This window comes from Dama dama, chromosome 6 (assembly GCF_033118175.1).
Source record: "Dama dama isolate Ldn47 chromosome 6, ASM3311817v1, whole genome shotgun sequence".
Lineage (NCBI taxonomy): Eukaryota > Metazoa > Chordata > Mammalia > Artiodactyla > Cervidae > Dama > Dama dama.
In genome coordinates this window covers 35,016,219-35,033,291 of record NC_083686.1, presented here as the reverse complement: position 1 = coordinate 35,033,291, position 17,073 = coordinate 35,016,219, and the positions used below count along the sequence as shown (strand labels likewise).

The 17,073-nt window shown below is 34.6% G+C and overlaps 1 protein-coding gene across 4 annotated transcripts in view; it reads right to left on the bottom strand.

Annotated features, from left to right (window-relative positions):
- The window catches only part of EPHA5 (EPH receptor A5), a 367,821-nt gene that overhangs the window by 51,033 nt on the left and 299,715 nt on the right, over positions 1-17,073 (bottom strand). For 2 of the 4 annotated variants that reach the window (XM_061145872.1, XM_061145873.1), the window contains exon 9: positions 7,751-7,816. The exons of the other annotated variants lie outside the window; for them this stretch is intronic. In XM_061145872.1, the coding sequence (XP_061001855.1) occupies positions 7,751-7,816 (66 nt within the window). The remainder of the gene's footprint in view (positions 1-7,750; positions 7,817-17,073) is intronic. 4 annotated transcript variants of the gene reach the window in all.

Below are 17,073 nucleotides of genomic sequence, written 5' to 3'. Positions count from 1 at the left end.
CTCTCATGGAGAGATTTCCAGTTGACAATACAATGTGGTCATTTGAGAATATTTTTTGGCTTTCTTGTTTTATTGTTAGTTTCTTAAATGGCAGCAACTACTGTTCATCTATAAATTTCTGGTCACCTGGCACCCGGATCAGACTTGGCACCAAAAATATTTGTCACATTGATGAAATGAATAAATGAATGAGTAGATGATATTCTGATTGAGTCTACATAATGACAAGTGTTTGAGAGAGAATAGGCTGATGAATACTGAAGTGCATGAACAACAATATAACATTAAAACAATTAACCAAAATAAAAACATTTTAACTACTTTTAGTGAAACTCCTAAGGAGGTGAATTTATTATTCCCAAACTCTACGAAAAAAATTGTGTTTATCAAGAACAAAATTTCATTTATTTCTGCGTAAAGAAAATATAGCTGAAATGTCAGATTGACAAAATATTTTCATTAAAAAGTTGACTGAGAACTCCTATTGGATGTAAGGGAAGGGGCCAGCTGACATGCACTGAGGGACTGTTCTTGGTTTCATATTCTAAAATGTTTCTTAAATATGTGTATATTTTGATATAAAAATAAAACCTATTATATTCTCTATCTTTCCTAGTGTATAATTACACATACAAAATAGATTACAAAACCTGTTTTTGTGCCATTTTGGACAAAAAAATATAGTTATCTTAATTTTATCATGTTAAAGAACTGGCAATTTATTAGTAAAGTACAGCTAGCAAAATTTGAATAAACTTGAAATAATGTGTTTAATACATATAGTGTTCTTAGGTGAGGAGCATCACACCATGGGGATCTGGTGGCCTTTCAAATTGTATTCAAAACACATAGATGCAAGACATCTTGAATCACTTCACCACAGTGAAATGGAGAGAAAAAACAAATACACAATATCATCCTGAAGTAATAGTTGATATATTCAAGCTGATATTTGTTATTTTAATATTGTTCATAATTTTAGGTATTACATTCTTCTTTCAATCAATGTATGTGCCTTTACAGAGAAGGTATTGATACTGTTTTTTATTTTCAACAATATTCTACATACAATTGTGAGAAATCATCCTGAGATTTACATTATGTAAAGAATACTGACAGAAAACTTCATTAGAGGAATTCTAAAGAGACTTAAAAAGTATACAAGTTCTTGCAGTTTACATTAGAAAACAAACATCCACTCCACCTTCAACTCTCCTACGTTCAGAAAAAAATTAAGCTTTGAAACTTGTATCCTCAAATAGTCTTTATCATTAAATAAGCCTCATGGATATTTAAATTGCATGCAAATTCCTTATATGAAAATGGAAATAAAACTTTGGATCTAATCTAAAAAATGATTTGGGAATACCTTGTTGAGGAGCAGTTAACATTTTAATACCTAGGGTGAGAGTCAGGAGGGCAATAGGAAGGAGTTACTTCTGACTATGGGTTTCTCTGGAGTTCTATAACATATACGGCTGCATGTCACATTAACATATAAAATTAAGTTCTGGAAACCCCCAAAGCACCATTAAAACAAACCTCAACAAGATACAGCCAAGTAGAAGTGCTGCTGGCAGAGACTGACTCAAGCAGTGGTTCAGCCTCACTAACAAAGCCTTGCAGGAAGCCTCTTCATTCAGTACCATTTTCTGTACCTTGTCCAGATACATCATTTTAACCCATCAGACACAGTCAATAAGTATGCCCTTCCATATATAAATTAAAACTGCTATCTTCTGGAATCTTTTTTTTTTTTTTTCTGAACAGAAAAGAAACAGTTTCTTCATTTTGCTTCAATCACAGTTTTAATGGATTTTGATATCATTGTGCTAAAAATATCTTAATGTAATTAGAGGAATCATCCTCTACCCTTTAATGCATATCTTCTTCTAGAAAATGATGTTATTTTATTTTAGCACTAGAGGGGGCATGAGAAATCACATTAAATGTAGGCATAGTTTATACTCATTAATGAAACTTATTAAAAGGCATTGAGTCATGTTTCTTATATAAGTGATTTCATGGTTAATTTGGAGATAAATCTATTTTCCCCCATATCATCCTAAAGATTTAATAATACAACCTTGATGATATTAATGTTGCTCTTAAAAAGAGTCCAAGCCATTAATTCTAAATTTGGATATTTGAAACTTCCATAGACATGAAATAGTAAACAATAATCTTTATGAATGGATGTAGGTACTAATGAGTAATTTAGTTCTCAGATGTAAATTGAGGATTAGATAATAAATAAGGTAGGAATGTGAAGCCCTCAAGGAGTACCAAGTGAAGAACAGAATCAGAACTTTCTAAATGACACTACTATGAACAACGAGGAGAGATGAGTGAACAAAAGAGCAAAAGGAGATTGTAGATCCTTACTCCACAATAACCTCTACAAAATCAGATTTTTCTTTACTTTAGCCTACTGAAATGAACATGAACGAATACTCTTTCCCCTTAATTCTAAATATAGTGGGGAGGAAGCAATGGTGAAAGAAGTAATGGTTTTGCATTTTGATGTTTCTGAAAGAGTGAGCATATGCAGTACCTGGCTCAGAAATGGACATGCCTACAGTTGCTCCTCTGCTGTCCAGATGGATTAAGAAATGCTTTACCATACTTTAAAGTAAAAATATTCAAAAGCAAACGCTGCAGCAAACATTAGAGTCAATATGTCTTGCTTATAGAAAAGTTCCCTGTATCGTATCCTCTTTTCAAAACATATTTCTTCATATATGCACACACTCTTGTTCTGACATAATAATGACCTCAGCCACTGCATACTGTTGTGTTTAAGAATTTTATTGCTGGGATCTTAAAAAAAAAATAAGTTACAGCTTTGTGGGAAAATAGTTTGACCTTTTCACTTCAAGTTTCTCTCCAACTGAAAAAAGGTAGTTTTAATAAAAGTTCAGGTAACTCATCGCCCATAAAATAAAGAAGCATGTGAATATTAACTTATTATTAATAATAATTAATAAAAACTTAAAATAGATTGCTTTATTTTTCAGGACCACAGATCTATAAGAATGTGAGTGCAAATGCAGTAAAATGGGACACTGGATAGATATATAGGCGGTCCTACTAGCATTTGTGTACAAGGTATGGGATTTTGATTTCCTTACAGATAATGTAAGTTACATAAAAATGTAACTCATGTATTATCACTTACTGAACATTCCCAGATGCACTTTTAAAAGGAAATACACTCATTTTGGGAAGCATGCTTTTCCTGCCCAGGAAATGAGTGATGATTATACCGCAGAAGCAGGGCAAACATAGCTGCTCCCATCTCACATTCTACCAAGGGTACTAACCTCCTTATGGCTGACAGCATGTGAGAAGTGAACTTAGGTCTTTTTTTGTGCCTTGTATATTATTTTAATTTCTATATTCTAAAAGACAAAGGAAAAAACTTATAAACAACACTTTCAAAATAATGCAGTACATATGAATTTGTAATCTGTTTCATTAATAAGCTCTTCAAATCCTTCCAGAATTAGCAATAATGGGAAGACATGAATAATTTGAAATACTTTAAAGAATTCAAAGATGAACTATTGACTTTTCATTATTGAGTTAAATTTTAATTACCTTAGAATTTTGACATGAAATACACTTTATAAACTATGACATGTAAGGATTGTGTCTCCCTGTTTTCAACAAATTATGTTCTAATGCAAGAGTAGGGAATTTCCTATTAATTTTTAAACTAGTTCATGGATAAATGAACTAGTTCATATGACCAATGATTTTCTCAATTAGAGTAGTCCCATTTAATATCTTCTATGGTCTGAGGTGCCACAGGTATTGTAAAAAGGGGTTTGGGAGCAGTTTATAGTTACATTTTATATAGCAAGCCTTCAACTGGAATTTAATATATTATCTCTCTATTGCGTGGAAAAGCCTCACACTTGTCTGCCATGAGCACATTAAATGGGGGTCTAGAATTATAAGGGATGATTTTTATTCTCTATGTATTTTCCTAACTATAAGATAGAATAGTATTGCCACATATCTCCTGGGCAGAAATCTGTTGTAAATGAATGAAATAATCTGTGAAATGTATGTAAAAAGAAAACCTTGTTCACTTCAAATGTCAAGAAACTTTCAGTTAATTAAGCTAAAGAAAAATAGTTCCTTGAAACATTAAGAAAATAATGTTTCAACGCAATTCACAACCATTTTTGTCAGAAAAATATGTTTATTTCAGCTTTATTTTCTGAATTATGAAAGAAGAGTTTATCCCTTGTACTTCTGATTTTAAATATTATTAAAAATAAGCAATAATAATTTCTAAAAGAATGAGGTTGATTTCCTAAAAATCAGAGTAGGTAAATCAACAAAATAAGAATTTAACAACTTTATTTTCAGAATAGTGAACTCCATTTTCCTTGTCATGTGCACCCCTCAGAAGAAGTAAGTGCTACTGGAAAGCTTGAAACCTAATGAATGGAGAAAATAGTCAAATGGGTTTGAATTCAAGAAATGTAAGAAAAAGCCACCTTGGGACTATGGGATATTTCAGAACTTATAATAAACATGATGTTTTATATACATATATATATATATATATATATATATATGTTTGTGTATTCATAGACAAAAATGAATATCAAGGGTCAAATAATAACTTTATTTTAGAAACTTCATATTTATAAATATTAATATATTTCACATGTTAATATATCATTTACATTGAAGATTATCAATTCAATATTCGATGCCTGTAAAAATAGATTGGATGGGTGGGAGGACTAGAATCTCAAGCCAGCTGTGATTAAAAAAAAAAAAAATACTTCTGTTAAAAATGTACGCAGTCTTGGAGATAGAGTGCTTAAAATTTAGGCATCTGAATTTCATTAAGACATATTACAGAAATATCATCCATAACTGTATAGATTTTAATCAAAGCAAGAATATTGTAAAAATTAACACTATGCCTATGTTTACCGATTTCACAACAAAGTAAGCAACTAGAGTGACAAAAAATAATTTGAGATCAAGATAGCAACATGTAATTAGCATTTGCAAAATAATGGAACATGTTTTTGTGGTGGGAACTACAATAGTAAAACTCAGAACTCCATAGCCCTGGAGAAAATTTCATAAATCTGAATTGTAAAACCAAGGATCTAGATGAACAATTTTGAAATTATGTCTTTCAGACTCTGAGATTTCCACAAGGTATATTAAAATACTTCTAAAAGCCAGTATATTTACAATTGGCAATTTTCATGTATAAGCGTTGCATTATATTAAGGTCAAAACCAAGCACACATATTCATGAGTAGTCTTTCATAAATGAAAAACAAGATTCTAAAATCTCAAAATGTCCAACATCTGTCCTGCAATTGTAAATATGTCGGTTCACAAATGATGAAAGAATGCTCCTTGGAAATTATTTATGTGATAATTGACAAATCCTAATACAATTATATAATCAAGATTAAGAGACAAGATTTTAGGTCAAGGTTTCATAATATTTTACTGATTCTAGTAGGAAAATTTTTCTCAGCCCTTAATTTCCACTATCTAAGGTTGTTTTTTCCTCAAAGCTTTAATCTAAAGAAACATTATTTTTAACTGTCTAGAATTATGAAATGAAAGTTAAGAAATCAGAGAATAAAAACATATTTAGCTTCCATTCTTCCCAACCAATAATTTTGAACAAATTTCTGGTTGTCTAATTTATGTAAACTCAATTAAAGTTTGTTTCTTTTGTTTTATTTTGTTTTGTTTTACTAAGAATGCCTTAAAAAGTTACGGCTCTTCCATAAATATCTGCACACAAACTGTTACCATTTTATTGGGTACCTAAGCCCATTTGTGGCTAAATAACTTCTGTTTTTTTGTGCTACAGACATACTCAAATGCACATGCACACACAAAGATAAATGCACACACACAAACACACCCATCGAGTCAAAATTACTGACATTTTTAGAGAAAGATGTTAGGAAAAAAAGGGAAGATGTTAGGGAAAAAAATGTGTTTTCTTAGGTTTCCTGGTGTGTTCCTTGTGAAGGAAGTGTTCCACCTTTCTACTTTTCCTCTTTTATTTGTTCATTTTACAAACTCCCTGAAGTCAACTACACAGTAGAAAAAGATACTATTTTTAAAAACATCAAGAAATTTAAATACAGCTAAAGTTAGTTTTCACCAACACTTTTCTAAGACATGGCTTCATTAATGTTCATATACCCATTAAGATATCTTTGAGGTTTAGTTCAAGGTATGTAAGGATGTCATTTTTTTTTGTCCAAATTCTATCTATTCCGCTTCAGTGATGATTTTATCTCTTATAATATCCATATTTGAGAGTCAAGTTTGAATAAGCAACTCAGTGACCATTTTTAAGTTTTTTATAGAGCAGTAAAAAAAAAAAAAAAAAATCACAGTTTGAAGCCATTTATATTATACTTCAGCCACTGCCAGCCAGACTTCAGGGCTTTTTTGTTTTTGGTCTGTCACTGAAGTCCCAGGAACAAATCTGTACTTTCATATTAACTTCAAATTTTTTTTCAAATAAAAAAAATTCACAAGATTTAAAAAATGATCAATGACTCTTATCAGTCTGTGTTTATGCTCTCTTGTTCTCAGAAGATCAGAGGTACCTCTTCCACCACTTCTCACATCTACACACACTCAATCACACCACAGTTTTTTGAATCAACAAAAATTAATTTACACCTAGAGAATAAAAGTAACAATTTTAAAGGCCCAAGACAATCCTCTAATTCTCTAAAATTATTTCGGTTCTTTTCTTGGCAAATTTTACCTACAAATAATAGCATATAGTAGTGGAGGGATTCAGACTCCTTAATCTAGACAGAAATTATCTGACAGTTTTTACAAGTTAGCGCACTATGGTGTAGGAGTCCCTCTAAATCCCCTGGAGGAGGAAATGGCAACCCACTCCAGTATTCTTGCCTGGAAAATCCCAGGGACAGAGGAGCCTGGTAGGCTCATGGGGTCACAAAGAATCAATCACGACTGAGTGAGCACACACCACTCTCTCAATCTGTAAAGAGAATTCTTTGGTCTTATGTTCTAGCCTACAAGTTTACAGCTATAACCCAGATATATACTGAAGATTTGTATTTGTAAATAATTAAGACTATCCCATTTGGACACTGACCCCCAAAATATGGATATTTTTTACTTCACTAGCACCAAATTAGAAATATCACTTATAATATCTGAAATAATTCAAGCTTAAAACTATTAAGTTAGCCGTTTAAAATTAAATGTGGTTCTGTTCTCCAATGCAACATATATCCATGATGATTATGAAAACAGAATATCCCACTTATGTTCATTTCATGGTTCTGGGAGACAGAAAAAGTGACTTCACCTTGACAGAAGTAGCATTCTACTTCCATGTATAATATGGTTTTAATCTTAATGGAACAAATAAACAGTGACATGTTCAATGTAAAACAGATGTTAAAATCTTACAACTTCCTGGTTTAAATCAGGACCACAGTAAACGTCTTGGAAGAGAAGTATGAATGCTTGACATAGGGGTGATACACTTTACGGATATTTTATTTGAAAGCATACGTAGGGAAATCCCTCAAGATTCTTTCCGGAACAGTGTCATTCTACTCTTCTTTTAAGCTGTGACTGGGGCACTGACTACTAAAATGTACACAAATGAAAGAAAAAAAAAAAGGATGCTGACGATAATACATATAGGTGGGACAGCACGCAGGAGTGAAGGCAGGCGGGGAACACTAACCATATGAGGCTTGGATGGGCAACAGCGCACAGGGAAGAAGCCCGTCCACAGCCACAATCGCAGCAGCTGTAAAGCAAAGAAAGAGCCCAAGATGAGGACGAGGCCCGCTCGCTCGGCGCAGCACGCAGACACTCCCAGTTCAGACGCGTGTCTGCTTTGCTGCTTAAAAGCAAACATCCCTACATGCATACAGTTAGGTTTCCCACAATGCCCTTCAAGTTAAGAAGCATTTCATGGATTTAAGAAATACCGAGCTGTATTCAATGGTTCTTTTTATTATACTTAAAGAGCTTACTTGATAGGAAATATAATGAGTCAAAGTATTTGATTATCCAATTAAAACAAACAAAGCGATAAGCCCACTTGAATATATCTTTCCTCAGAAATTCCTGCAAAATTTATATTCGAAAGACATTCTAAACAGCCTTGTACATACATTTTTTGAGTAGAACCTACAAATTTAGATGGAGAATAATGCCTTGCTCATTTGACCCACTGATTTCTTATAGTGGTGACATCATTTATCATAGACTACTGAAAATGCTATGCTTACATGACTTCACCAATCATTTATGGACAGTGACAATTTACATTTTAGATTTTAAAAAATGCATCTCCATAATATATTCACAGAGCTATTGCTATATATAAAAATCAACCTATCTATACAATACATGCACTTTTCTGGATATTGCAAGATTCAATATTCTTTTAATTTTCCATATATTCATAGTAAAAAAAAAATCCAGAAAATACTAAGTAAATTGTTTAATATAATGTATTTTATTGTTAGAAACCACATAAGCTATTGGCAGAATAGAACACAAAAGTTATTTAGTGTTTCAATGCATTCACTTCCAGTTTTTATAAATTTCCCTCAGAGTGATTTCAAGACAACTGTGGGATGAGCTCAGTAATGATACCACCTATCAGCAGGCCAAGACTTTTGTCTAAACTCTGCTTATTTTGAACTTTAATTATGAAATATATCTACTCATTTTATATCAAATAAGGAAAAGAAAATACAATATAATCATCCAATATATTTGGAAATGCTAACAAAATTAGGCAAGTATTTCCTAATCAAATTCCAATGGACTTTTCTCAAAGGAAAACTTAGCAAAGTTCCATATAGTTTCTTTGGAGCACAGACAGTACTTTAGTTTTTCCAATTACTAAGTGTCTGAGAATTTGGCTGTCACTAAAATGGCAACGGTGACATTTATTTCCAATTTGATTATCTGTATTTTAAAAAATATTCCAAATAATTATTTTCACTATAAAGAGGCATTAAAAGTCAAAGTTCAGTATTTCAAATTATTAAAATATTTATAAGAGTAGATAAAGCATCTGTACAATACTTTGGCAAATCTTGATATACTTCCTTAACATTACATTTATTTCATTAATGTCTTTGACATCTTATATATGTTAACCTTCCTATTGCTTCTGCTTATATAAGTACTCATACTTAGGGGTGGCAAATTATAGCCCATGGGCCAAATCTAGCATACCATTAATATCTGAAAATACAGTGTTATTGGAACATAGCCACACTCATTATCTGTCATTCACGGAGGAGTCCTGCCTGCTGTCATGGCAGACTTAGGTAGTTGTAACAGAGAGTGAGTGGACTGAAAAGCCTAAAACATTTATCTGGCACTTTAAAGAAAGTCTTCCTTCCTCTTCTTTTAAACTATTAGTTTTGTGAGATGAGGATGATTCCTTGATCTTTTTTTTTCCCCCTCACAGTTTAAACATAATGAATGAACCGTAAGTAGTTTCACTGTAATTGGTATTACCTAATGGCACAGTAGGGCTTCCCTGGTGGGTTAGAAGGTAAAGAATCTGCCTGCAATGCAGGAGACCTGGGTTCAGTCCCTGGGTTGGGAAGATCCCCTGGAGAAGGGAATGGCTACCCACTCCAGTATCTTGCCTGGAGAATCCCATGGACAGAGGAGCCTGGCAGGTTACAGTCCATTGAGAATCCCATGGACAGAGAAGCCTGGTGGGCTATAGTCCATGGGGTCACAAAGAGCTGGACATGACTGAGCCACTAATGGCACTAGTATCTCAATTTATTAATAGTTATTAATATGGAACATTTGCATATGTGTATTGATTTTGAATAGTACATTCCCAAATCAATAAATAATAAATAATATTAGATTGTTGAAAAATGTACACAATTGTTTTTTAACAGTTAAAAAAAGCTGATGTCACCTCTAACAAAGTATAAATATCTTTCTAGTTGAGTGTGCAGAATTTATAAACTCATATAGAATTGTAGTTAGGAAAGCAAGAACTGGGCTGTGAATGGTCATTACCTATAAGAATTTGTTTAATGCTTGATCAGTGTTCTAAGACTCAAAAAACACTCATGATTTCAAAAATAATAGCATTTTATTCATTCTCTTCATTTGAAAAAATATAATAACGCTTTTTTCTTACAAATTAGTACATACACACGCACATACTCACACACACTTCACTATAACACTGCAAATTTTACTTCTGAAGAATATAAATTATATTACTTATCATTAGACTTCAAATTTATAGTTTTTAAAAAGTTTAATCAAAAACCTGAAATCATGTAAAATCAAACACTCATACTTCTGTTTTTTTCTGTCATTGTTTTAGATTTGGTACTGATATTTTCTTTGACTTGTTTTAAGATGGCATAAATAAATGCCCTAGTTAACTTATTTGTGTTTCAGATTATAGGCATAAAATAGGGATAATAATGGATTCTATCTGATAGGTTTTGTGAAAATAAAGTGAGAGAATATATGTGTTCACTTAGATCAGTGTCTGGCACATTGTATACTTTGGGAGAAAAGTAATAGCTATTGCTCTTAGTACTATCATAATCAAAGTGATAGAATAGATTCTCATTATCTCAGAGAAATTTATTTTTTCATGATTCATATACTACTACCATACTAAGTATTTCCATTTATAACATACCTAAAATCTAGTTCCATTCAGACCAACTCACATAAACACAGATGGCCAGTGTAATTTAAAAAATCATTTCCACGGAATATATTTTCTGAGGGTTTAGTGATCAGAGCATACTGTGCATTAATATATCATTAAGAAAATTAAAACTGAAGCTCCTTTTCTATAAATATCTGAAGTGGAATAGTAATCCCTCAAATTACTTGTTTTAAATAAACTCTGAGGATGCTGTCACAGTAACACTTCAGCACCAGATGGTATAAAAAAACATGTTCTTTCCTTAATCAATAAATACTCAAAGTACAGGTTAAAAATGCTTACAAGTCTCAGAAATAATTTGGAAACAGAAACCAAAATATGCTAGAAATAGCAGCCAATCTAATTTACGGGAGCTATGGTTTGACACAGAGTCCATCTGCATTCCCATCAGATTTTAGCACCTGGAGTCTGTAAGTAACTGCACGCAGCTATAACAAGATCATTATTATCCAAGTTTAAAACAGTTTAGCCTTTCTAGACTTAATATAAAATGGTAGATCTTTGTTTTAACAAGATATTTTGATTTGTCCTTCTGAAGATTAACATGTGATAAGGGAAGCTTTCCAGACCCAAAGAAGATTCAAATGAAATTACTTTAGCGAGGTCTTACACAGAGTTGATCAATAAATGTACTGTGTGTCAATGTAAGATAACCTCCCGTCTACTGAAGAAAGGTGATTATAAGTCTAGGGAAGAAATCCTCAAAGATACTAGATCAGAGAGCAAGACTACAGGCTGTGGATAAATGATGACTTAAATTCTTAAACAAGAGATCATACAAGTGGATAAGAAAAACAATGATCCTCAAAGATAAATGAAAGAGGCAGAAAGCAATTCCACAAAAGTATTTTAATTAAATAGAAAGTATTTTCAGTTTACTTAAAAAAAAAAAAAAGGGAATGAAAATTACTTAATTTATCCATTTTAAATAAAACAATGACAACAACAAAAATGATGGAACTTAGTGCTGGAGAAGAGAGTGTAATTTGTGCCCTCAAAGGTCACAGTGAAAAGTACCACCAATACTTTAGAAAATAATCCTCCAAAACTTATTAAAAGCAACAAAAATGTCCTTACCTTTTGATTGTGTAGCAAAATGATTAAGATCATGGAGTTTGTAGTTAAATTAGCAGCAATCACCAATGTATTCACTAATAAATGTATAGCTTTTGGTAGTCACTGATGTAAATGAGATAAATAATAGAAACTATACCACACAGGGTTGCTTTGAAGAATAAGTTTGATTATATATGCAAAGCTTTCTGCACTGTCCTGGGCTCACAGTCAGCATTTTAAAAATGTTTAAACTCATATTATTTTAATATAATGGTCTTATGGCAAAAAGTCAGGAGCAGACAATATGCATGAGGCTGGCTATAGACTAAAGGAGCCAATGACCAACAAATAAATATCTTGCAGTTCATAAAATCTGTCTGTGGAGTCTATGAAGGAATGAAATTAATACAGTATAATATTAAATTTTTTAAACATTTGGTAAAAATTAGTGTGCAGAGAAACAAAATGATGACAAAAAAGCATACAAAATCTTTAAGAGTTACTGTATTCGAGGATTTCATGAATTTGCATTTTTATGAGACAATTTTAGTTCTCTCTGATTTCAATTTTTGTGGTAACCACTTAATTTTAAGAAAAGCAAAGAACTCAAATAATTTCAATTATAATGCTTATCACAATATACTGTCATTTGCACACATCAGTTTTAAAATGCTAAAAATAACTAAATATGTAACATATTTACAACAAAAGAAATTTAGGATATTGTTCAGTTAATACTGACAATGCTGTTTTATACATTTCTCAAAAAATCTCATACTGCAGTACTTTTTGCATCTGTGTCTTAATTTACTGTCACCCTTCTTAGATTCATTATTGATTTCCTGATGAAACTAGACTAAACTGAAAACATCTTTTGCAAAAACTGGGAAATAGATAAAAAGCATAATGATAAAACATATGGTTCCCAAACTCTGCACCTCAGTCCCCATACTCCTGATAAAAAGACAGAAAATTATTCCACCCTCCAAGAGAAGGTAATGCAAAATGGCTGGAAAGAGATGTGTGCGTGTGTGTTTATGAGTAATTCTTAGGGGAAATACACATTTACAACACATTCATCAGATTATATGTGTAAATCAACCACTACGCTCTAGTCATTTTGTAAGCAAATTGGAATAGGATATAGTTTTATGCAGTAATTTTTAAATATTTTCCAGTAGTCTGCTTCCTTCCTACTAAAAAGCTTCTAATCCCTCATCAATAGTAATAGCTGTCTCGATATTACACCTCAGGATCCCTCATCAAAAACTGTTCCAGGACGCCCCTCGTGGCTCAGTGGTGAGGAATCTGCCTGCCAATGCAGAGGATACAGGTTTGATCTCTGATCCAGGAAGATCCCACATGCCACAAAGCAACTAAGCTCATGTGCCTCAGTGACTGAGCCTGTGTCCTGGAGCTGGGGAGCCACAGTGACTGAGCCCATGTGCTGCAGCTACTGAAGCCAGTGTGCCCCAGAACCTGTGCTCCACAAAAGAGAAACCAGGCACTGAAATGAAGAGGAGCCCCTAGTCACTGCAACTAGAGAAAGCCCATGCAGTAATGAAGACCCAGCACAGTCAAAAATAAAAAAATAAGTAAATAAAATTATTAAGAAAAAAACACCTGTCCTAGCCAAGTACTACTCCCTGGTAGGTGAGAGGTGAGTTTTGAAACATCAGTGGATCTTCAGTTCAGTTCAGTCGCTCAGTCGTGTCCAACTTTTTATCACCCCATGAATTGCAGCACGCCAGGCCTCCTTGTCCATCACCAACTCCCGGAGTTTACTCAAACTCATGTCCATCGAGTCGGTGATGCCATCCAGCCATCTCATCCTCTGTCGGCCCCTTCTCCTCCTGCCCCCCAATCCCTCCCAGCATCAGAGTCTTTTCCAATGAGTCAACTCTTCTCATGAGGTGGCCAAAGTATTGGAGTTTCAGCTTCAGCGTCAGTCCTTCCAATGAACACCCAGGATTGATCTCCTTTAGGATGGACTGGTTGGATCTCCTTGCAGTCCAAGGGACTCTTAAGAGTCTTCTCCAACACCACTGTTCAAAAGCACCAATTCTTTGGCACTCAGCTTTCCTCACAGTCCAACTCTCATATCCATACATGACCTCTGGAAAAACCATAGCCTTGACTAGATGGACCTTTGTTGGCAAAATAATGTCTCTGCTTTTTAATATGCTGTCTAGGTTGGTCATAACTTTCCTTCCAAGGAGTAACTGTCTTAATTTCATGACTGCAATCACCATCTGCAGTGATTTTGGAGCCCCAAAAAATAAAGTCTGACATTGCTTCCACTGTTTCCCCATCTATTTCCCATGAAGTGATGGGACCAGATGCCACGATCTTAGTTTTCTGAATGTTGAGCTTTAAGCCAACTTTTTCACTCTCCTCTTTCACTTTCATCAAGAGACGCTTTTTAGTTTATTTTCACTTTCTGCCATAAGGGTGGTGTCACCTACATATCTGAGATTATTGATATTTCTCCCAGCAATCTTGATTCTAGCTTGTGCTTCTTCCAGCGCAGCGTTTCTCATGATGTACTCTGCATATAAGATAAATAAGCAGGGTGACAATATACAGCCTTGACGTACTCCTTTTCCTATTTGGAACCAGTCTGTTGTTTCATGTCCAGTTCTAACTGTTGCTTCCTGACCTGCATACAGGTTTCTCAGGAGGCAGGTCAGGTGGTCTGGTATTCCTATTTCTTTCAGAATTTTCCACAGTTTATTGGGATCCACACAGTCAAAGGCTTTGGCTTAGTCAATAAAGCAGAAGTAGATGTTTTTCTGGAACTCTCTTGCTTTATCAATGATCCAGCGGATGTCGGCAATTTGATCTCTAGTACCTCTGCCTTTTCTAAAAACAGCTTGATCACCTGGAAGTTCACAGTTCACATATTGCTGAAGCCTGACTTGGAGAATTTTGAGCATTACTTTACTAGTGTGTGAGATGAGGACAATTCTGTGGTAGTCTGAGCATTCTTTGGGATTGCCTTTCTTCGGGATTGGAACGAAAACTGACCTTTTCCAGTCCTGTGGCCACTGCTGAGTTTTCCACATTTGCTGGCATACTGAGCGCAGCACTTTCACAGCATCATCCTTTAGGATTTGAAATAGGTCAGCTGGAATTTCATCACCTCCACTAGCTTTGTTCGTAGTGATGCTTTCTAAGGCCCACCTGACTTCACATTCCAGGATGTCTAGCTCTAGGTGAGTGATCACACCATCATGATTATCTGGGTCATGAAGATCTTTTTGTACAGTTCTTCTGTGTATTCTTGCCACCTCTTCTTAATATCTTCTGCTTCTGTTAGGTCTATACAATTTCTGTCCTTTATCAAACCCATCTTTGCATGAAATGTTCCCTTGGTATCTCTCATTTTCTTGAAGAGATCTCTAGTCTTTCCCATTCTTTTGTTTTCCTCTATTTCTTTGCACTGATCGCTGAGGAAGGCTTTCTTATCTCTCCTGGCTATTCTTTGGAACTCTGCATTCAAATGGGAATATCTTTCCTTTTCTCCTTTGCTTTTCACTTCTCTTCTTTTCACAGCTATTTGTAAGGCCTTCTCAGACAACCATTTTGCCTTTTTGCATCTCTTTTCCATGGGGATGGTCTTGATCCCTGTCTCCTGTACAATGTCAAGAACCTCTGTTCATAGTTCATCAGGCTCTCTGTTTATCAGATCTAGTCCCTTAAATCTATTTCTCACTTCCACTATATAGTCATAAGAGATTTGATTTAGGTCATACCTGAATGGTCGAGTGGTTTTCCCTACTTTCTTCAGTTTAAGTCTGAATTTGGCAATAAGGAGTTCATGATATGAGCCACAGTCAGCTCCCAGTCTTGTTTTTGCTGACTGTATAGAACTTCTCCATCTTTGGCTGCAAAGAATATAATCAATCTGATTTCAGTGTTGACCATATGGTGATGTCCATGTGTAGAGGCTTCTCTTGTGTTGTTGGAAGAGGGTGTTTGCTATGACCAGTGCTTTCTTTTGGCAAAACTTTATTAGCGTTTGCCCTGCTTCATTCTGTACCACAAGGCCAAATTTGCCTGTGACTTCAGGTGTTTCTTGACTTCCTAGTCTTAACTAATCAAGTTACAAACCTGGCACTCTTCACATCTTGCTTTGAAATAATAAGAAATATGCATGTGTGCTAAGTCACTTCAGCCATGACCAACTCTTTGCAACTCTATGGACTGTGGCCCAGTAGGCTCCTCTGTCTATGGGATTCTCCAGGCAAGAATACTGGAGTGGGTTGCCATGTCCTCCTCCAGGGGAATCTTCCTCATCCAGGGATCCAATCAGCTTCTCTTATATTCCCTGCATTGGCAGGTGCGTTCTTTACCACTAGTGCCATCTGGGAAGCCATATATATATATATATATATATATATATATCTCAGCTCCTGGTTCCTGATGAACTCCTGGAACCTTTGATATATAGAGGCACTAGGGGAATCTTTTGTTCTAACTTCCAGTTCCTGACTTTGGCGCCTAAAATGCTTGCAATTTCCTAAATTATAAGAGTTATAGGAGCATCTCTTGTTCTAATATTTGGTCTTTAATTCTGGATTATGACAAAAAACTTCTAAACCTCTCCCAATTTTCTGGGTGATAAGAGTGTCTTTGGTTCTAACTAGGTGACTTCTTGGTGGGTTGGTTGCCAGAAAGAACAAATCATGTTTAGAAATGTGGACTTTATAGCCTTACCTCTCATTCTCCAGGGAGGGGAGAAGGTTGGAAATGGAGTTAATGATTCATTATGGAGTTAATGATTCATTATCCACAAAAATCCCCAAAATACAGCCATAAACTGGAAGGCTGGGATACTGCAACTCCACGGGATAGATGTTCCTGCACTTGGGATCCATGTTGACCTCTTCCTATGTATCTCTTCACCTGTCTATCTGTACCCTTTTACCAAATCTTTTATTATATGATCAACTGGTAAATATAAGTAGGTGCGTCCCAGAATTCTGTGAGCTGTTTTAGCAAATAATCTAATCTAAGGAGGGGAATTATGGGAACCTTTGATTTGTGGCCTAGACACAGAAGCTATGATTAACCTGGGGACCTTGTACTGATGCTTGTGTCAGAAGTAAGGGAGAGCCTGGGACTGAGCCCTTAACCTGTGTGGTCTGTGCTAACTCTGTTTAGTGTCAAACTGAGTTGAATTCAGGACACTCAGGGAACTTCAGAGGGAATTGCTTGGTGTGGAAAATATAAGCCCAGACATCTAGTAACAGAAGTGCTGG